Source organism: Nelusetta ayraudi, unplaced genomic scaffold (genome assembly GCF_046127955.1).
Source record: "Nelusetta ayraudi isolate G7.1 ecotype Tasmania unplaced genomic scaffold, CSIRO-AGI_Nayr_v1 ptg000013l, whole genome shotgun sequence".
In the NCBI taxonomy this organism is placed as follows: domain Eukaryota; kingdom Metazoa; phylum Chordata; class Actinopteri; order Tetraodontiformes; family Monacanthidae; genus Nelusetta; species Nelusetta ayraudi.
Window position 1 is genome coordinate 2,786,942 of NW_027466063.1, and position 21,188 is coordinate 2,808,129.

The window sequence follows — 21,188 nt, forward strand, 5'->3', positions numbered from 1 at the left end:
GGCATAATGGATACGTAATTAGCGATATTATAGAGAGCAGCTCTAATGAAGTTTCAGTGGCTGTGCCAAGCCAAGAACGATCACAGCTTAATTATCATATTAATGAAGTCATTAGTTGTCACTTAAATTCGATGACAGGTAAGGCAAGAATGTCGTGATCCTACAATTTCCGCAGCAAATGTGTATTCGACACTAATTACCTCCGAGTCGAGGTCTCATCTGAGAAACAGGCGGCCTGACGGACGGAGGGACCAACGCGGTGATGCACAAAAAAAAATGTGCGCTTGAGACAACGGCAAATGACAACACAGTGAGGTTTATTGAACGGTCGACAGAAAAAAAAAAATTCTTCAAGGTCACCTGAGGACCAAACAACACAAATCAGCTTCACTAGGTCACGATAATGTACAGGCGGTGGATGGGAGGCACATTCTATCAGAGAGGGGGAGACTGGCCGGAGTGCAGGCGGATGGCTGAGGTGCTAAAGCCCAACACAAAAATACATTTCCAGTAAACACTGTGGCATGATTAGTCCACGGAAAAACCTCTCGGATGGCTCCGATGAGCTGCAGGTGTGTGTGTGTGTGTGTGTGAGTGGGGGTGGGAGGGGGTTAGGACGTGCTCCAGGTCGCCCCCAATGGCGGAGTCTCTTCTTTCATTCCAATTCATTTCAATTACGCAGTCATTCCCGCCCTCGTCCCCGTGTCCTGATTAGCCTGGCCTGGCAATTTACAGTTGATCTGGCCTCATCTGAGGTGCAGCCGCGGCGGAGGCAGCCGGTCGGGCCCGTAATGGAATGAAGTGTCACTCAGTTGTTGCCTTTGTCACAACCGTGTTGGGGAGGTGCCGTGGAGGGGTTGGGAAGGTGGGGGGAGGGGGAGGGGGTTCTCTGTGAAAACCTCAACGGTGCTCCTACTGTGAACAGCGATGAAGGCTCCAGCTCTCCCCTCTCCTTTATGCCCACCTTTTAAATTTCAGGCAGGAAAAAAAAAAAAAAAAATCCTGCAGCCTCTTCGTCGTCTGCCCGCGCACCAGCTGGTGCTCCTCATCAGGGCTTCTTCACCTTTTTCACAGAAGACAAGCTAGATGCCGACTCCCTCCGCTTGCGCTGCAAAGTGAAGTGCGAAACGGTGACGTGGGATCTGAGGCGTCTGCAGCGTGTCATTTGAACATGAATGAAAGCTAAGAACATTCTACATCAGTGATCAATGAAATGTCAACATCAGTGGCTGAAAAGAAACCAGATCAGTCAGCACTCGCTTTATATTCAAGCTTTTATGTATCCTCTTGTTTTTTGTTACTTTGTTAGTGTCAGTTGTCCAATTCTTCTATAGTATTGTTAATTTTTTGTATTTTTCATTTGCGTTTGTGTCATTATAATGTTCTGGCATATTTATCCTTACATGTTACATGCTTACATTATTATGCACCGTCCCTTTTGAGTAAATAAATAAATAAATAAATAAAAATCACTAAAACGCCAGTTGCTGGAAATGGAAGCCGACTTGCGCAATTGTACTTATGATTGTAAAATTAGTATTTGTCAGTGCAGTGCTGCACTAAACCTACTTTCAACCTTCACTTTATCCATCAGGCATTACCCAGTTTTAAGGTTAAGCCCCGTTCCTGTTGTTCAGTTTTAGAAGTGACTCTGTTCTAACTGGGGGACATTAAATCATTGAAGCCGTCCACTGAGAGCGGCTGGATGGAACTGAACTGAGCCAAAAGTCCTTGAAGTTGCACTTACTGAGTTTGGCGTGAGTGGTGCGCCAACCACGTCGATGATCTGCTCCTTGGCCTCCAGCTTGATGTCATCTGCACTGGGCCAGGGCTGAGACTCCGCCCCCGGGGTGGACGCCGTCGTGCTGTTTGCGGTGTTGAACTCCCCCCCTTGCGTGGCAGCGAGTCCGGAGCCAATCATTCCACCGGAGCCGCCTCCGCTGCCGGCCTTCAGCAGGGCCTCGTAGCGATGACGCAGCATCTGTTGCTCGTACTCGCAGTTGCTGTGGGCCTGCTTCAGCTCGTACAGCAGCACCAGGTCACTGCGGAGCTCATTGAACATTTGCACAATTTCCTCTGTGGGCATGGGGTTCAGATCTACGATGATGGAGGGAAACCGAGGGTGAATTTAATGAGAAAAAACAGAATTAAAAACCTTCCCACAAATGTGCTTTTACAATGAAAGATTATCCTGATATTATGAGGTTCAACTTTCCATTGAGTTGTTATTAATCAAAATACAAAAAGTTCCCTCGACTACTAAATACTCATTTTGTAAGCATGTTGCAGAGCTCAAGGTGTTCAGTTCAAAATGCAGATGGACTGCTGATAAATATTTGGACTTACCGACTCCTTGGTCCAGCAGGATCTGCTCAATGGCCTTGATCTTTTTCTGGCCGACCGAGCTCGGCAGTTTCATCTGAATCACATACAAACGCGCGGTGAGAAACGCACTCACCGACACATAAAAAGGTGCGATTTAAGGGGGCAAGATGTATCGCGATAAACAGTTCCGCCTCATGGCATTAAATTTGTTTGGAATACACTTCAAAGGGCCAGATCAAAATGTCTTCATCCACTGAACTCTGTCTGATAGATTGGCTGGATGGGAGTCCCGCTCCTTTAGCAGTGCTAATGCATTTTGAATAGACAGCAGCAGCTCCTCATCAGTCTTGTAGATGAATAGGACTCTGGCCGCAGAGCCTTACAGATATCAGCTGTTCACTAACAGGATTAATCGCATCACAACTAATGAGAGATAGTTGGGCGCTAGGCGAACATTTTGCTTCACTGGATTCATTAATTGCCGGGCCAGTCGCCAGGCTTTGCTAGACTTATTTTAATATTAATGGTGGTTCGATATATACAAATTCTAGTTCAGAACACTTTACACTGAACTGCTTCTAGTAAAAAAAAAAAAATCAAACACAAGTTTTGCAATCAACTACTTTGAAATTTCACTATTTCGCTTCCTTTGTTTCCGATTGGCAATTTGATGTGATAGAAACCCAAAACACATGTTTTACAAAGCGTCTCACCCTCTGACTGCGCAACGTGACTCCAGCTGATTTGAAGTCAGGGAACTTGATGCCTGCCGTCTCTGGAACAGCCTAAGGAAGAAAGGAAATGACAGGACACGTGAGTTCAAACCTTTTGGAATGTGAAGCCCAGGTATGTAAGAAGACTGAAGTTGTTATGCCGAAGTAGCTCTGAACTTCACAATCGCATAGTGAGCCTCTGAAGACCTGGACCATCATGGGCCATATGAAAAAAAGCACCGAAACGCCTAAGTATTGTTTACTATTGCTTAAAAGGTCATAGTGCGCAAAAATTAATTTACCAATGTTTTCAACAACTAAATTGTATGCTTCTGCCATCTATGTGGTTGCCAAGAATGAAGAAAATTCAACAAAAGCAGAACCAAGTGCTAAGTTAAAACCAAGTCTCTTGAAGGAGATCAGCAAAAAAGGACAAAACGCTGCTTTTTGAGAATTAATCACGAGATGCTATTCTTCAGGAATCTGCGATGGCTATGAGTTGAAGATGGGTACAACATGAGACATTTGCACTTTTCTTCTTTAGGAATGGCGCACATCATACCGGTTTTTCTGTTTCTCTTTTTTGTGGGAGCTTTTTCTTGGAAACCCTTTTTTCCGCCCGCCTTAACTCCGTGGTTGTGTCGGCGGCTTTGATGAGTTTCTGCAGGTCCTGGGCCTTCTTCTCACGCTCTTTCTTTCTACTCTCAATCTTCCTCAGCTCCTGTATCAGATACTCCTCTTCTGCCACCTACAGGAAAATACAGTTAAGTGCAATTCTAATATTTTAAATGGTTCACAAACATCAAAATATGTTTTCCATTGTTAAAAGACATTACTAAGTATTAGTAAATGTAATTATGCAAGCATATGTGCATAACAGTCTGTTGCCTCAGCAAAGTATCATTCAGATAACCAAAGCTTAACTTGAGTGTCCGGCATCAAAAGAAAACGTCTAACCTGTTCAGGTGTGCGATTAAAGAGCTTTTCTAGTTGCTCCTTACGACGCCTTTCATGTCCGGCATCAAAAATGTAGATCTTGGGGTCTGTTCCTGAAGCTGCACGGACCTTGGTGAGTTTTCCACAAATGCTGTAATACCGTTCTTTCAGGTCCTCCACCGATCGTTTCTGAGTAGGACAGTGGAAGTGTATTTAAACAAGCCTATGTTCTAACTTGATTTAATAAATTTTTTTAAACATAAACTTTGGATTAATTTCTGAGTGATTACCCTATATTGCTGGTGGTCATAGCGGTCGTGGACAACAATGAAGCGCAAATCAAACCGCTTGCATAAATCAAACAAGTGGTCTGTCTCTGCTTTAGTCCAGCCATCATCATGCAGATGCACTTGGTACTCCTGTTCAGAATACACTGGCACCTGTACTGTCTTTAAAGGCAAAGGGAAAGAACACAAAAGCACTCACTATGTTTGTAAAGTGAGAATGGAAAATGTACGCTGGAGCTCAAAAGTCACAGTCATTTCCAATCGTTTGTGCTCAAGTCAGCCCTCCTACCTTGTTGAAGCGGGCAAAAGGGTAGTCCTTGCCTTCCTCTGCCACCCGTCTCCAGTGGTGGAATATAGCTCCGTCCCTGCGTGCTGGATTTGTAAAGGGCATCCACTTCCAGGGTCTCACTTTTTTACAGCCCAGCTTAGCTTTGACCGTCCTGTAGCCTTGAGTGGTATCACTTGGCAGCAGAGGTGGAGCATCTCTGTGGATTGCATATTGAGTTATTTTATCATTATTATTAGTATTAGTATTACCAAAGCACTTCAAAAAGTCACATACGCAAAGACAAACACATATGTCCATCAACAAAGCATTAACAGTAGTTGAATAACGTATGAAGTTTAAAATCAAGGACCAGTTTACATACTTTTTGTCAGAATAAAGCAACGCGTAGACCTCTCGGTGCATCCCCTCAGGTCTCTTGAAGGTCAGCGTTTCTGCTGCCTTCTTAGACTTTTTCTGAAACAGAGAATAGAGCAATTGTTTTAATTTTTGAAGAATTGCGTTTCACTCTTTCATCTTACTCTTTGACATTAACATATCAGTCTCAATATGCGTATGAGTCCAACTTATATGTCCTCAAATAATGACAGAGTACGGAAATTAAATTTACAGGTATAATAATTAATGCCTCTCCTACCTTGTCTGAGTTGATGAGGTCCTTCTTACTGATGGGTCCGTCATTTTCTCCGCCGGTCAACTCCAAAATATCCCGTACATCAGCACCAGTACCCATGGCGATTACTATTGTTGACTAAGGCTTCTGCCAAACGTTTAATTGTTTTTACGATTACGGTTAGCACGTTCGAAGGCTACCGGTTATATACAAGCTGAAGCAGTACATCGATATTATCATTTTAGAGCCCAGTGTGGGCTAACCCTTAACAAAAACGAACGCAACCATGTATGGATGCCTGTTCGATACGCGAAAGTCCAACAATTAATTCAAAAACAGTTACAACCTATTGTTAGAAGAAGACATGAAACTAGCGTGTGTCGCTAGCCACCAGGCACACACAAACACCACTTCCGTGCTCTGCCAGTCTGTTACAACTGGCGCCCCCATGCGACCTGGCGGTGTCATGTAGCTTTAAACTTAAATGTTTCATTTTTGCGTTTTTGGATATGTTGCCCATCACAACTCTAAAACTAAATAATTAACTAGCTAGTTAAATTATTACACAAACAACTTTACTGGTTACACAGTGTTGCCCACTCTTCAATTAACACATTACATAAATTGTTCTCGTCAACATCAAACTGTCTTCGATATATGAGACATGCGTACGACACGCCAAGCATATTCTTAAAATGTCAAAAGCCATTAATAAGGCAAAATACTTTTTTCATTGTTATTCTGAGCTTGGCGTTTGAAAATAAACACCGGATGTGGACGATTCCACCCACCCCCATTCAAAGTCCCAAAATGCACTGCTCTCGGATGCTCGCGGATATAGACGTGCCCACGCCATTTTACCACGCCATTTTCCTTTGCTAGTGTCGCAGGAGTGGTGAGCACAGTTACCAGCTATTTAAAGGTTGTCGTCAAGGCTAATCGGCTTTGAACATCTGTGAAACCGTCTGCTTTTAACCTATTGACTTGGAAAACTACGAACCAGCGCAAGATGTCAAGCGAACAGGCCGAAATAGCTGTTGAGAAAGTGGGTCAGCAGCAACCCCAGCAGCAGCAGCAGCAGCAGCCGCAACCACAGCAGCAGCAACCTCAGCAGCAGCAGCAGCAGCAGCAGGGGTAAGTCCATTCATCGAGCTTCCTTTGTTGGCGCCTGCTAGCTACCTAGCTACCTAGCTTGCGAGCTACAGCCTTCGACGTACTTTCAAACAAGAAACAATAGCCTGGTTCAAGAGGGATTCGCATTTCATCCTTTATTGGTACAAACATTGACTGTATTTTATTTATTAGTCTAGTATAAAACATTGATCGCTTCATGTTGCATTTTGGGAATGCGTGCTAAAGGCCCGTTTGCAGAGAAACCCCGACCTTATGTAATCTTTAATTACATGTTGTAGATTACCCAATCGCTTGCAACTGTTAATTAACGTATCAAAATCAATTTGCTCACAGTTCCCTCTTAAAATTCCTAGTTAGATTTTTTTTTCTCTCTAATTACCACCAAAGCTCCAAGGCCCTGCCATGTGGTTCAGTGTGGTCGTTTCCTAGGGAGACATAATAACGGTGCAACGCTTTGATAAATGCGTTTGGTCAATTCACATCCTGTACGTCATTCACCAACACGGTATATTCAGCTTGAACGATTTAAGCAGAATTCAGTCACTAGGGGTTGAAATATGGCAGAGGCCGCTAGGTGGCGCATCTGAAGTAATAGCGGCCGCTGTGGGGAAGTTCGCTTTTGTTTGTAGTTGAGATGGCAAGATGGTTACAGGTAAACATGCTTGCACAGAGTTGTTTTTCACCTGTCGTCATAACTGTTCTCATCCTACAGAGAGGTGAACGGAAAAGCCAAACATGAGCCCAACGCCAGCAGGAAAGAGAGACCCCAGAAAAGAGGCGGAGGCGGGCGCTTTGAACCCTATGGAAACGTGAACAAAAGATACCGGGTGTTCGTCAGCAACATCCCATATGACGTGAAATGGCAAGCCCTGAAAGATCTTATGAAAGATAAAGGTAAGGTGTTTTAGGACTAGGTTCAGTTCATTAAAAAAAAAAAAAAACCCAAACAGGATCATTTTGTGTGATCTCTACACCCATTAAGGCGCTCTGTAATCGATGTAGGGTCGTCAAAGAGCTTCTCGAGGATAGTTTGGTTCTGGTTGAGGTCTGTTATTTGTCTCATGGAGCTCTGGAGTTTTGCAAGTGCTGTAAAGTGGGACTGTACACTACTCTCCATAGAGATCAAAACCATCCTTGTGTGTGTGTGCGCACACTTGGAGATTGTATGTGTTATGCAGCTGGGCTAATTTAGTGGCATGGGCAGTAAGCGCTACCAGAAGAAGACGCAGTACCAAAGAATTGAGAGAAGGGCACAATCCACAGCAATCGTGTAACTTACTGGCTCAGAAATGCGGATATTGTTGGGTTTGTTTTAATAAGTTTATCATCAGAAATCACGACAGGTCAATCTTACACATTTTACAATAATGTAACCGTTTTAAATGTGCGTAACCACTTAACTATTAATCAAGAACAAATGTAGAAGGGTTTGCTAAAGTTTCTAAATTATAGCCATTTGAATGTTGTTGGTCAACTGAATTTGTTTTTGGTGGATATTTGGAAAGTGAAAGCCATTATTGGCTTTAAGAGGCCATTAACGCGAAGTTAAATCATGTGTTAAAGGTTGTCTTTCTGAACGAGTGCCTAATATTTCTTATTGACATCTGACTGGAGTAAACTGCATTCTCTTTTTTGTAGGTATGACCCAATGTTTTCTCAGCAGATCTCCGTGTTGTGCCAAAGACAGCTGTGCGTTGGGGATTTCTTTGGGGTACAGGTCTACAAAACGAAGCAACTTCTTACGCACTGTCCTCCTCCCTCGAGGTTTGGTTATCGATCATTTGTTGAACTGACATTTGATCTGGAATGCAGGCGTGGCTGTTGTCGACGCTCATTCAAAATTGTGCATTTCTTGGACTGGTCCACCAAATGAACCTTTTGCAGTTTGAGACGTTTTCTTCCCCTTAGAACTTGCTGTTAATATAATATTGGCCAGATTTCGAGCTGCAGCTTTCCCCTTAGGCTCAGCTGATGGGTGAGTGTATTGATGCATTGGCCTGAGGTGTAAAATGGTGACATTTGCACAAGAATGTTCAGGTTTGTCATAGAAATGGACTTAGTCATTGGATGGGTTTTGTCGACTTGAATAAAATTCTGTAAATTTACCTAAGGAAGATGCTGGTGTTTGTTTCATCCACAATGAAAGGCTGATGGCCGTTTCAACAGTTGTTGTCCTCAGTCCATTGTTTTCGTGGCTTCAGGAGACATTTAACAAGGACAGGCTAAGAAGCCCCTCTTTTTTCATAAAGACACGCTTGCCTTTTGTAGACCTGTACCAGTTTGTCGTGCTGTGGGAAGGCTCAGGACTGGCGGTCTGAGCTGATGGACACCGGCCTCCCAACTTGTTTCTGCTCTAAACCCCAATTGTCTCTCGGCTTCTCTCCCCTTGGTGTGTGTCGTCTCTGGAATCTGATTTGTAGTGGGTGAGGTAACGTACGTGGAACACTTAATGGACGCAGAAGGAAAATCAAGGGTAAGTGCAAATACATACAAATAAAAATGAATAATCCTAGACAAACTTAGGTTTGTCACGATGGTTAAAAAAAATCAATTGTTGGGAATTGTTCAGACTCAAAACTCGGTGGAGTGAGTGAAACGGTGACATGCCCGAGGTGTGTTTTCAAGCGCTTTTCTTTATTACACCGACTCGAGGTCAGCCGGAGGCTTGATGCATTTCTCCAGGACTTTAGCTCTGCTGTAGTTGATAGTGTCCCTTTGGTCTCTGGATTTGTTCCTTTTGATCTAAGGGGTTTTAGTTTGCAAGCGGTTGTTACAAGGCTGGTACGTGGTGGTTCGATTTTAAATCAACTGCTCTTAGGATTACTTTGTACTGGAAAAGTTACTTGAAATATCTCAGGAATGGCGACTATTGTCTCACTGGATATCACCTCATGTTTTTTGGAAAGATACTCTGTAATATTTACCAGACTGGAAATTGGTTTTGCCATTGGTGGAGAAATTGTGATTGTCTTATTTGAATGTAACATTGTGGACAACACTGTAGACTTGTGTGATTGATTAATGACTTTGCATGCTTTTCTCTATATCATGTATCATTTTTGACAATGAAGATGACCATCTATAACCATTGCTTCTGCTAATTGATCTCATTTTTTCCCCCCTGGTGCTGCTTTTTCTGTTCCCATGTCATCTGCCAACAAAGGGTTGTGCGTAAGTAATTTTAATATATATATATATATATATATATTCAGAGTGAAGTAGATGTCTCTGCTGATCGCGTTCCTCTCTTTCCCCTTTAGTGTTGTTGAATTTAGGACTGAGGAACTTATGAAGAAAGCAGTGGAGAAGGTCAACAAGCACAACTTCAACGGAAGACCCTTGAAAGTGAAAGAGGTATTGGAGGTTCCAGTAAACTTGATACAAAAGTCAAGATAAAGTAATGTCAAATGTAGATTAATTTGATTCCATTGATGTGATTTTCATTTGTTTTAGGACCCTGATGGTGTGATTGCTCAAAGAGAAATCAACAGGTCCCAGGGTGGAGGTCCTCAGGGTGGCCATGGTGGAATGGGTGGAATGGATCGAATGGGCCCTGGACCCAATGGGCCCATGATCAACATTCCTCCTAGCCTGATGAACAACCCCAACATCCCCAACGAGATCATCTATGGTCTTCAGGCTGGCAGGATTGGCAACACTGTCTTTGTAGCAAATGTAAGACTTCCAACATGTTAACTGCTGTGGAACTTCATTCAGATGTCAAATGCAGGAAAATATCGGAGTGAGACAACCGTAACGTTTAAAAACTAAAACCTGTTGTCAGAAATGCATCTCAGTATACATCTCCGTTTCTAAATTTTAGATATTTGTAGGTAAATGTTTTATAACGTTGAATGAAACAGTTGTTAAACTTTGTTGTTTGTTGCCTTTCCAGCTTGACTACAAAGTGGGATGGAAAAAGCTGAAAGAGGTATTCGGCATGGCTGGAATGGTGGTGAGGGCTGACATTCTGGAGGACAAGGATGGGAAAAGCAGAGGCATGGGCACAGTGACTTTTGACATGCCCCTAGAAGCGGTCCAAGCAGTCTGTATCCTTTTTGTGGAGTTGGAGTTGAATTGTTTCCACAGCTTTGAGAATCTCTCTGCAAGGTTCTCCTTAACTAATTCTCAGCTATGTTCAATGGCCAACTCTTGTTCAATCGGGTCATGCATGTGAAATTGGTATGTATTGGTATTGTGTACTTGCACTCAGTATGCATCTTGTTATGATTAATTTAGACAGCAATAATACCAGTCTTTTTTCTTCTTTTCTTTAGGATGAGAAGTCTATGCCTAAAGACTTTGGACCTCCTGAGAGAGCACCAGCTCTTCCTCGTAAGCAAACACTTAATTTTATTTTGAAATTTTTGACATGCAAGGTTCTTCATTTTATGGGTTGTCTTTTGCCTTTGATGTCAAGAATGGCATCACCCTAACAAGTGTCCTGTTTTTCAATAATTTTCTTCTTTGACAAGGTGGTCTGAGTGGAATTGGTTTGGGACTGGGACCTGGTGGGCAGCCCATTGATGCTAACCAGCTCAACAGAGGAGGTGGAGGAATGGGCAACATGGGCCCTGGAGGTAACCAGAGTGAAGACAGTAAGACCCTTGAATTGCTCCAATTGAGACAAATGACCAACAATCGCTCCTGTTGTAGGAATGGATGGCATGGGATTTGCAAACATGGGAGGAGGAGGAGGAGGAGGAGGAGGAGGACGGATGGGGGGAGGTACATAACATTTTTTGTGTCAGCTACTCCTTTGCAGTTAACTAAATCTATGAATTACTTAGCTGCTAATATATCATATAGGCTCATCGTCTGCGGCTGCTTTCTTTTGAAATGGAAATGACTATTATTCTATGTTCGGTTTAGGAATGGAAAACTTTGGTGGTGGAATGAACAACATGGAGCGCTTCAACTCAAGCGGGATGGGCAGAATGAATGGTAAGGAGATCCCTCATTGAACACTCCAAAGCAAGTGCGCTCTGTTCCCTCAGTTTGCTGGGTGTATCTAATGGTTTCATCTCTTACGTTGTCAGAGATGGAGCGTGGAATTGGTGGTGCTTTCGACAGAGAGTTGGGGCGAAATGAAATGGGAATGTCTCGCAATAATTTTGGAGACTCGTTTGAAAGAGGAATGGGTCAGTACTTTCACTATTCTGTTGGACATGCACCTCTCACTGTTGTAACCAGTTTGGTGTCTCTGCATTGTCTTCGTTCTACCAATGTCTGAAACATTTCTGTTCTTGTGTGCTTACTCTTGCAGGAAACTCCCTCAACCTGGATCGCATGAGCTCTGGAATGGACCGCATGGGTTCCAACATGGATCGCATGGGAGGGATGGAACGGATGGGCATGGACAGGATGGATCGTGTGTCTGACCTGGAAAGGCTGGGCTCGGGCGGATTTGACCGCATGGGCTCGGGGATGGACCGTCTGGGGCCGAGTATGGACAGGCTTGGAACAGGCCTGGACCGTATGAGCTCCAGCATGGACCGCCTCGGCCCTGGTGGCTTTGATCGCTTGGGCCCGTCCGGATTGGACCGCATGGGGTCCAACCTGGACTTTGGCTCCCCGATGGGCATGGATCGCATGGGCAGCACCAGCATCGACCGCATGTCCAACAACTTCGACCGCATCAGCTCATCTGGAGGCCTGGACCGCTTCCCCACCGGTGGCCTGGACCGCATGAGCTCCAACATGGATCGGATGGGGTCTGGAGGCATCGGCCAGTTCGACCGCTCGGGCGACATGGATCGTGGATTCGGCGGCAATTCCTTTGGAGGAACCAGCGGTCCTGGAACCGGGGGAGGCAATGCCAGGAAGGGATGTCAGATCTTTGTCAGAAATGTAAGTGTTGATGGAGCATCACATCTCCGTCATAAGGTTCAAATATAATCACAATACTTCATCAGGCCTTATTTATTCATTTGAAACGGAATTTGTTTTTCAGCTGCCATTTGACTTCACTTGGAAGAACCTGAAGGACACCTTCAACACTTGTGGTAAGTGTAACTCTTATAATCGGATGCATCTGCTTTATTCGTCATAATTGTGTTCTTAAAGCAAAAAAACATCTGTCTGCAGGCATGGTCCAGTATGCTGAGATTAAGCTGGAGAATGGCAAATCCAAGGGGTGTGGCGTCGTCCGCTTTGACAACCCTGAAACTGCGGAGCGTGTCTGCCGGACCATGAACGGCTTTCGGCTGAATGGAAGAGAGATTGATGTTAGGATTGATAGAAATGCATAAACTATTTGGTCTGCTCTTATTTTGATATCTCATTTAGTCTGTAATGTTCATACACTATGAGCTAAACTTCCCTAAAAGTATATTAGTACCACCTGTACTTGTTTGGGGTGATAAGTATTTGTAATAGTAAAAACTTTATTTTAGTTAGAAATTTGTGCAAGTGTTTTTAATTTTTATGTTTTAAATCTTGTCTTTCTTTTGAGACCAAATTTTTTTTTTTTGACATTGTCGCACATATTCTGTCATTGCCTTTGTTCTTTAAGGTGTTTTGATAAATAAAAAGACAGTTTGAAATTCTCCATCGTGTTTGATTTGCCTCGTTCAACAATGCAAGTACTATACAATACTATACTACAAATCTGGTCATCTTATTGTTGGGAGAAATTTTGATACTCACTCAGCCTACTTACAGTTGAGGGTCATATTTACATTTGCGCCTGTGTGATTTTTAGTTGCACAGCGCTTCAGTTAACGTTAAGATAAACGCAGCAGTGATGTATCGCCAGACTTCTCAAGACTCCCACCTCGTGGCAGTGAAAGGTCAAACACCGGAAGAAGGTCATCAGCATCAAATTCAAGATGGCGACCTCCTTGTGTCGGTGTTACCCAGTGAGTGTCTCACACTTGTGTTGAACTAACCGCATAGTAGTAGCACGCCAGGGTTAGGAATTAAAAACTCGTAACACGTTTAAAGACTGCTTGAACAACTACTGAAAAGATGGCAACGTTGTCCTCTTGAGGCTAGCGTGTGGTTAGCACGTCAAGTTAGCACTGACTAAATGTCAAGCCGGGTGTTCGACTTGAAGTGAATGACGAAACCTTTCTAAACGTGAACTCGGTAGCGAAATTAATCGTCAAAAGTGTGTTAGCCGTAACTGGTGTTTTGACTGTTGTTATCTGTGCCCGTTAACGCTAGCAAGCTTCGTGGTTCTCAAGCGTTTGAACAAAAACGTGGTGTCTGTCTGCAGATATGTGCGAGAAGAGGCTTGTTGGCACTCTCGTCCTCTTCCCGTCTAGTATACAACAGAGCCGATGTCTACAGGATACGCGACCACCCTACATTGGCTTCACAGGTAAGACTGCCACCTCTTGCTGAAAATGCTACTTGCGGCTGATGCGCTTGGTGGCGCCGTCGAGTCGTCTTACAGCCTCCGAAGGGGTCCTTTCAGCACCTCAGCTGGCCTCCCGGGGAAGGAAGATAACGTACAAGAAACTGTTTTTTATCTGACCTTTAACTTCATTATTTATTATTTTTAGTCACTAACCTCATCTTTATTGTTCTGTATTGTTTGTGAGTTGAATGAGTTTACCTCCATCCTGCCCACACACACACACACACACACACAAAACTAAACTGATAATGTAATTTGTTTTTATTTACACCAACAAGGTGACCCAGTCATCAATGCTGCAGGCGAGGTATATGTCAGGAGAAAGAGGCGGTGGCCGAAAAGGTTTCCTTGGAGAGTTTTTCGACAATCTTAAACAGGAGCTGAGCAAAAACAATGAAATGAAAGAAAACATCAAGAAGTTCCGGGAAGAGGCCAAAAAACTGGAGGAATCGGACGCATTGAAGCAAGCCCGAAGGAAATACGTAAGTAGTTGTCAAAAAAAGACTCCAGCTGTGTAAATAAATGCCTAATCTGAACACATTCTCCCGTCTTTGTAGAAAACTATAGAATCTGAAACAGTAAAAACCTCTGAAGTCCTCAAGAAGAAACTGGAAAACATCTCTGAAACGGTTAAAGAGGTAAATATGATATATTTGCTATTTAAATGCAGAAGTCAGCTTTCAGGCATTGTAATTCATCCAACCAACCCTGTAACTTTAGCTGCCATTTGTATGGACAGGGACTAGAGGAGGTCAGTCGCACAGACATTGGGAAGAAAATCAAGGAGGGAATGGAGGAAGCAGCCAAAACAGCCAAGACCTCAGCGGAGAACGTGACCAAGGGTGGAGAGAGGCTGGGGAAGACTGGTGCATTTAAAGCTATATCACAGGTACACAGTTATTCTTTTCTCTTAGGTTGTCTGTTCAATGTCCCATTATGCAAAATGTATGATCATATGTGTACCGAGCCCGTCCATGAAGTCCCCAAACACTAGAAAAGACCGTCCTGTACTTCTTTTGCTTACTCCAATTTGCAGCAAGCGATTTTCAAACAGTTTTTCCAATTCTGTCCTCTGTGGCACCAGTGATACCTGTCGCAGTTTATTGAAAACCAGGTGTTCATTCCACCCTGTCAAGCCACCTCACGGCCGCCTGTTAAAAGTAAAAGAGTAAAAGAAGTTTTGGGAAAAGGCTCTGCTGACTCTTTTTTTCTCTACAGGGAATGGAGAGTGTAAAGAAAGAGATTGGTGACCTGGGCCACACTGGCCCTTATCGACCTCCCACCAAACTCCGGAAGAGGAGCGAGTTCTCCTCCAAGGGTTCATCGGATAACAACAAGGTCTATGAAGCCAATGAGTGAGTCTCTTTGTTATTTGTCAAAGAAGAATGGAGTTACAATGGAATGGAGTTTTTATTATGTGAATTTTTATACTTCGTTTTCGTTTTTCCGTCTGTCTTTTTTTGAAACGTCTCGATGAATATCTCTGTGTCTTTGTCAGGGAAGCCATGGGTGTGGTGTTGCACAAAGACTCTAAGTGGTACCAGCAGTGGAAGGACTTCAAAGACAACAACATGGTCTTCAACCGTAAGAAGCAACTTAGCTCTTGCTCTCCGTCTTTGGCCGTGAGCGAAGGAGCAATGTTACAATTTGTTTTGAGTGAAAAACATCTATGTTATGTGTTTATGTTTGTGCTGCAGGGTTCTTTGAGATGAAGATGAAGTATGATGAGAGCGACAACGCCTTCGTCAGAGCATCTCGCGCTGTCACTGACAGAATGACTGACCTCATAGGTGAGAGACCACTGTCTGGGTAGTTGGCGCCCGACTGTAGTTAGTAGTTTATTGGATATTATTTGGGGAATTGATTAAGACAAAAAGTTCTTTGCTACATAATGAATAAACATTTTGATAGTAGTTACAGTATATTGCCGTTCAGACAGAGCCTACAAGCGTGGTATTATTGTGTATTGTCTATTGTCATGTCATTGTCATGCATGTTTCAATCATAAATTATGAATTTGTAATATTGTTGTGACATAAACCTACTTAAGTTATGTATCTATTAATATCTTATTATTCTAAGGCTTCTCTGTCCCTCTTCCCAGGTGGCCTCTTTTCCAAGACAGAGATGTCAGAAGTGCTTACAGAGATTTTGAAAGTCGACCCGTCCTTTGACAAAGACACCTTCCTGAAGCTCTGCGAGAGAGATATCATCCCAAATATCCTGGAGGTCTGTGGAAGCAGCCTGGCACCAGTGTGCATTAGCTGTAAATGTTTGGGTTTTTTTGCCACAAGATTAGTGAAGAGATGTTTTGTTTTTTTGCATGCAAAAGTGTTGGATTACATCTGGGTTTGCTGTTGCACCCGGGCCTCTTCTTAGAGCAAGTGTCTGTGTTTCTCTACGCAGGCAATGATCCAAGGGGAGCTGGAGGTGTTGAAGGACTGGTGCTATGAAGCGGTACATCCATCCTCACATACACTGACGCTCAGCCTCCAGTGATGAAGCATTTCATACATACTCACAACCAGAAGACGCTGGTTTCATTTTACCTTCAACTGCTCCTCATCACATTTTTGCTGATAGTGATGTTCTCTACATCTCTTCATTTTTTTTTTTTAGACATACAGCCAGCTGGCACACCCCATTCAGCAAGCCAAGGCTATGGGCCTTCAGTTCCACTCCAAGATCCTGGATATTGACAATATTGATGTAAGTTTCTTCACACTACACTACACAGCCAAAGTAATGAGGCCTTGAGTTCTGGCGCGTCACAATAATTCTATAATAAGTCTTCTCTAAATTCTGGTCATGCAGGCATGTTCTCAAGAATGTTGTTTGTCACTAGCTGGAACATTTTCAACCAAGTAAACCAATTATATTGTTCAACTTTGGTTTATTTTAATTGCACTGTGTTTTTTTTTTTTATTAAAAACTTGAAGAGAGAGTTCCTTTTTTTGACAACATTTTCTGACTGCCACAATTTTTCCTGTTTGAGCAAACAACAGTTTTACTTTGGAGGCATTTCAGAGCACCATAATAGTTTTTATTTAATTTAAGGGTCCCATATTACATCTGTTTCATAGCTTTATTTTTCATCCCAAACTCCAGTGTGACAGCCCCACACAGTGAATCATCCAAAAGCACTCAGAAGAAATCTTCCCGCTGAAACTGATGTTTTGTCTGACATGTTTGGAAAGGAACACAAACAAGGAAGTGTCACTTGATGAATGTAACATCAGGTTGGGGGTGTAGTCACTAACCTGGGGAAAGTTTCAGTTCGGCCGTAGTGCCTTTTGTGACATCACAAAGAGCTGATTTCAGAACCAGGTGTTTTAGTTAACATGATTTGAAAAAAAAAAAACAAAAAACGCAGGTCCTTTTTAAAAGCTGGTGGTGACGGTCTGCGCTGATCTGTGGGGACAAAATTTGTACAATTTCCTTGTTTTTGTTCAGGGCCAACAACCCAAAACGCTAATGATCTTTTCTTAGACCATCGCGACAACTAAACAGCAACATCAGTGACTCAGTGTGGTCAAATTTTTCTTTGTTTTTCTCTTCCAGCTGGCCATGGGGAAGATGATGGATCAGGGTCCAGTGCTGATTATTACTTTCCAGGCTCAGCTGGTCATGGTCATCCGAAACACCAAAGGAGAGGTGGTGGAGGGAGACCCGGTAAGTTTCAGAGATATGAAGTCAGATAACGGGCAACTGGAAGAATAACAGCAATTACAAGACCGTAGAAAGGAGGCACTGGCAGAGATGACAGCAGATAGCCTCTTTCACCCTAAAGGCTTTTATCACTTCAGACCCAGACTGAGATAGTTGGTTGTAAATCAGCTGTTTTGTTGACTCCGGCGCCTCCCAGGGGACACATGCGATCTGTAATGAGGTCACGGCACCAAGTCCATACAGTGCAGCTGGTATTGAGCCAGCGTTCAGATTAAAAGGCTACTGCGGCAGGATTAATGGTGGATGTTCTGTCCTCCCAGTGTTTTCTCAGCTGAATCCAAGTGTCTAGACAGCAAATGACAGACGTCTCCCTCGTGGACTGTAATATTAGTGTTGCCCCTGCCAGTCCTCTTAACAGTTGCGCCTTACTTTGTCCTCATAAAACTTTTTAGGCTTCAGGAACAATTGTGGAATGAAGACAAGCCGGCGACTCCAGTTTCGTCTGTGCAACGAGTCAAGGACAATATTTATCACCAGAGTGTTACAGAGTGGACAGACAGTGTCAGTTATTCAAATATTGCTGAGTGCTTCCTCCTCAAATGAATCAAAAGATTACAGTTTCAAGTTCGCACGACTGGAGCAATTAGAAAAATCTTAGATTTAGTTTTTAATTTCGAATAAAGAACTTGATCATAGTTTCTTTTGATCGGCAAAGTAACCTTCACTGTTGAAAATGTTAGAATCGCCGTGTCAGATACAGTTTGCCACTCGCAATAAGTTTCAAGTTTCCCTCTTTTTTCCCCTCATCAGGATAAAGTGCTGAGGATGATGTACGTGTGGGCTCTGTGTCGAGACCAGGAGGAGCTCAACCCGTACGCCGCATGGAGACTACTCGACATCTCCGCCTCCAGCACGGAGCAGATCCTCTGAGAGCGGATTTGCACGAAACATTCTCGGCCCGGGAGGGAACGCACTGCACGTGAGCAGCTCCCGGCAGCTGGCTGGGAGCTGCGAGCTGAGAACAGGAGACAAGGGGACAATTAAGTGGGACACTGTGAAGTAGCATTGCTAACCGCGAGGCTAACGCCGTCACTTTCCCTTTCGCAAGTACAAGCTGAAAGTTTTTGGCAATGACAGACAGCCACGCCTCTGGCTCACACCTGGGGGCGCTAAAAACTGGTGTTCATTTTTTGCTGTTGTTGCATCAATTCTCTGACAGTTTGAGCTGAAGGAGAAAATGTGCAAGTCAAGGCAGCAAAATTTTGTCTCTGAGACCCTGAACATCACGTCAGTCGATCCATCTGGCTCCTCCTGGCGTCGTCTCATCGAGATGCTGCTGTCTCAGCAGTTGGTGCCTCTCTGGCCAAATTACTGCTCTTTGACACACTTGTTTGTACAATACTTTTCTGATTTAATTGCTAATTATGTAAGAAATTCTATATTTATTACGAGAAATAAAGATGAGCTGTTTTTCACACTAGCACACTATTTCAGATTTTTTTTTTTTTTTATTTTTTTTTTACATTTTACCCTGAAATAATGATGTGAATCCTTTAAGGGAGTTTTTCATACTTCTGACTTTTATTTAAAAAAAACAAAAACAAAACCAAACCAAAAAAAACTTATATATATGGCTATTGTGAACATTTATCTACTTTCATCTGAAGGCAAAGCACTCTGACCCTGATCCCTGCGGAGGATTATTAGTCAGTGCTGCGTGTGTTAAATGTGCCATATCGTTGGCCTGTTCCCCAGAACCGATGAAAAATAAAACGGCTAAGGTTGCAAACATTCATCATTTGATTTAATGCCGGCAACTCAATCAAATTTTATTTATATAGCACCTTATAACAGCCAAACGATGCACATGGTGCTTTCCAGAGTGAAACATAATACAAGCAATACTAAAGCAGAACTAATAAAATGCAAAATTAGTGAAACATAATTAAAACACAAAACCAATAAGCAGAAGTGGTTGTGTATAAAATACCAGCCTGAATAAATGAGTTTTTAAGCGAGTGTTAAAAACTGTGACTTCGGTGACAGCTTGTGACTGGAGCTGGAAGAGAGTTCCACTGCATAGGGCCCAGAACGAACAAATGTCCGGTCTCCAACCTTTTTGCACTTGGTCCTGGTGACAATCAAAGAGCAGTGATCAGAGGAGCGCAGATGTCCTGACTGGACGGTGAACCGTGATCAGTTCGCAGAGGTGGGCCGGGGCCCAGCCATGAGTGGCCTTAAGAACAAACTGGAGGATTTTGAAATCCACTGTGAAGCGCACCCAAAACCAGTGGAGTCAGCGTAGGGCTGGTGTGATGTGGGAAGGCTTGGAGGTGCCTGAGAGAAGGCGTGATGCTGAATTCTGGACCATCTGGAGCTTTTGGAGGAGAGAATGTTGAAGGCGTTGCAGAAGTCAATCCTTGTGAAAACGAAGGCATGGACGGCTTTTTGAAGGTCAGCAATAAAAGCCTGGCTTGCTATCGCAAAAAAGATTCTATTTAACTCTATTGTCATGAAAGTTGGCCCCCATAAGAGGAGAGCGGTAAAGCAAAACCCATCAACCAGGCTGGATTGCAGTTGAGGAGCCTCTTCATTCAGGACACGCGCCTCGCTCGCTCGGCTCCGGCATGCTCCCGGATGCGGTCGGAACCGGTGCCGCTCCGACAGCTCGGTGTTGATGAAGAGCAGCTTGCAGTGTTGCATTAACCAGTGGACGATCTCCGCTCTCGCTCGGCGGGATTCATGACATCGGCCGTGCGCTTTGGAGGAAACGGGTGGGCGGTCTGGCTGGGCGGCAGCGCTGGCCTGCAGCTGCGAGCGCCCCGCACTCCATACCTGTCTGATGCAGCAGACCAGCCACTCCGCTGCTCCACGCCTGTCCGGGATGATGGATCCTCGCTGTTGCTGAGCTGTGCTGATGCTGCAGCTCTTCAATGTTCTGCTCATCGCTCAAGGAAGCCTCGCCACCGCCGTCACCACACACACACACACACACACACCCACACACCCTAACATGGAGCTGTGGCGCTCAGAGGAGCTGCTTCTTGCAGTGTTGCCACACCTGCTGAGACTCTGAAGCTTTACGTGCAGCAAATCACCACAACCGTAGATGAGATGCTTTGAATGCAAAGACAGTGTCGGTTGTAAGAATCAGTAGTTGTCGCTGATGAAACAATGCTTCACGTGTATTCAGGCACCAGCAGTAAGGGACAAAAACAGTGGATATGCAGGATTATTATTTTTCTTTTTTGTTCTTGTTGAAGCTATAGGTGAAGGACTCAACCGCTGAGCGGTGGAAACACTGAGAATCACTGCCCCCAGGCTGCCTTGATGGTGATGAGCTCCAGCTGTGTAACGAGCAGCTCACCTGCTGCCTGGAGTGGAGATATCCACACGCTGCCTGTGCCAGAAGAGGAATTGTGGAAAAACACCCAACGCGGCTGCCTGAAGCGGAATCACGCTCACGCTGCTTTTCACATCACTGCGTAGCACAAAGGGATTGGCGTGCGCGGTAAAGCCATGCTTTGTGTGAGAAATTAGTTTGGCTTGTAAGGTAGCATTTCCTCTTCTCCTCTTCCTTCCTCTTCTTTTGTTCAGTTATACAAAAAAGCTTTAACTTAATGTAAGGTGTTGTTACGGCTACCGTATTTTGTGTGACGAAAGAGACAAAAAAAAAAAAAAAAAAGTTTTTTAAATGCCTCTCCTCAGATTGCCTTTTGATGCAGCCCTGTAACCATGAGCACATATTAAAGGAGCAGATTTCAGCAAAAACACAAAATGTGAGGCTACATAAACAACATGGCATTACTTTAATATGTATAACTTTTGTCATACATTAAGTTTTCACATGAAGCTTAATTCC

The 21,188-nt window shown here is 43.8% G+C and overlaps 3 protein-coding genes across 3 annotated transcripts; 2 read left to right on the plus strand and 1 right to left on the minus strand.

Moving 5' to 3' along the window:
- Positions 1 to 295: 295 nt before the first annotated feature.
- dmap1 (DNA methyltransferase 1 associated protein 1) lies at positions 296 to 5,594 on the minus strand. Its single transcript, XM_076022812.1, has 10 exons — positions 5,185 to 5,594; positions 4,912 to 5,003; positions 4,551 to 4,746; positions 4,265 to 4,423; positions 3,996 to 4,163; positions 3,601 to 3,786; positions 3,039 to 3,110; positions 2,347 to 2,419; positions 1,748 to 2,097; positions 296 to 1,108 (listed from the first exon to the last, which is right to left on the minus strand). The coding sequence occupies exons 1-10, from the start codon at positions 5,278 to 5,280 to the stop codon at positions 1,049 to 1,051; spliced, it is 1,452 nt and encodes a 483-aa protein (XP_075878927.1). The 5' UTR covers positions 5,281 to 5,594; the 3' UTR covers positions 296 to 1,048.
- Positions 5,595 to 6,012: 418 nt separating this feature from the next.
- On the plus strand, positions 6,013 to 12,842 carry hnrnpm (heterogeneous nuclear ribonucleoprotein M). The gene is made up of 16 exons (XM_076022813.1): positions 6,013 to 6,294; positions 7,007 to 7,188; positions 8,715 to 8,767; positions 9,458 to 9,465; positions 9,555 to 9,648; positions 9,748 to 9,969; positions 10,190 to 10,343; positions 10,427 to 10,476; positions 10,572 to 10,629; positions 10,770 to 10,874; positions 10,951 to 11,022; positions 11,167 to 11,238; positions 11,334 to 11,435; positions 11,561 to 12,144; positions 12,248 to 12,299; positions 12,382 to 12,842. Exons 1-16 carry the CDS (start codon positions 6,170 to 6,172, stop codon positions 12,543 to 12,545), a joined length of 2,097 nt encoding a protein of 698 aa, XP_075878928.1. The 5' UTR covers positions 6,013 to 6,169; the 3' UTR covers positions 12,546 to 12,842.
- A 230-nt stretch (positions 12,843 to 13,072) lies between these two features.
- On the plus strand, positions 13,073 to 18,806 carry timm44 (translocase of inner mitochondrial membrane 44 homolog (yeast)). The gene is made up of 13 exons (XM_076022814.1): positions 13,073 to 13,154; positions 13,514 to 13,618; positions 13,936 to 14,139; positions 14,215 to 14,295; positions 14,397 to 14,546; positions 14,876 to 15,012; positions 15,156 to 15,241; positions 15,355 to 15,447; positions 15,762 to 15,886; positions 16,064 to 16,114; positions 16,277 to 16,366; positions 17,219 to 17,329; positions 18,137 to 18,806. Exons 1-13 carry the CDS (start codon positions 13,125 to 13,127, stop codon positions 18,254 to 18,256), a joined length of 1,383 nt encoding a protein of 460 aa, XP_075878929.1. The 5' UTR covers positions 13,073 to 13,124; the 3' UTR covers positions 18,257 to 18,806.
- The last annotated feature ends 2,382 nt before the right edge of the window (positions 18,807 to 21,188 follow it).

Coding starts and splice junctions, on each gene's coding strand:
- hnrnpm (XM_076022813.1), top strand. CDS start 6,170: ATGTCAAGCGAACAGGCCGAAATAGCTGTTGAGAAAGTGGGTCAGCAG. Junction 9,649..9,747: donor GACCCTTGAAAGTGAAAGAG/GTATTGGAGGTT, acceptor CATTTGTTTTAG/GACCCTGATGGTGTGATTGC. Junction 12,300..12,381: donor GGACACCTTCAACACTTGTG/GTAAGTGTAACT, acceptor ATCTGTCTGCAG/GCATGGTCCAGTATGCTGAG.
- dmap1 (XM_076022812.1), bottom strand. CDS start 5,280: ATGGGTACTGGTGCTGATGTACGGGATATTTTGGAGTTGACCGGCGGA. Junction 2,420..3,038: donor TCACGTTGCGCAGTCAGAGG/GTGAGACGCTTT, acceptor TATGTGATTCAG/ATGAAACTGCCGAGCTCGGT. Junction 2,098..2,346: donor CCTGCTGGACCAAGGAGTCG/GTAAGTCCAAAT, acceptor CCATCATCGTAG/ATCTGAACCCCATGCCCACA.
- timm44 (XM_076022814.1), top strand. CDS start 13,125: ATGGCGACCTCCTTGTGTCGGTGTTACCCA. Junction 14,140..14,214: donor AGCAAGCCCGAAGGAAATAC/GTAAGTAGTTGT, acceptor CCGTCTTTGTAG/AAAACTATAGAATCTGAAAC. Junction 16,367..17,218: donor TGGATATTGACAATATTGAT/GTAAGTTTCTTC, acceptor TTTCTCTTCCAG/CTGGCCATGGGGAAGATGAT.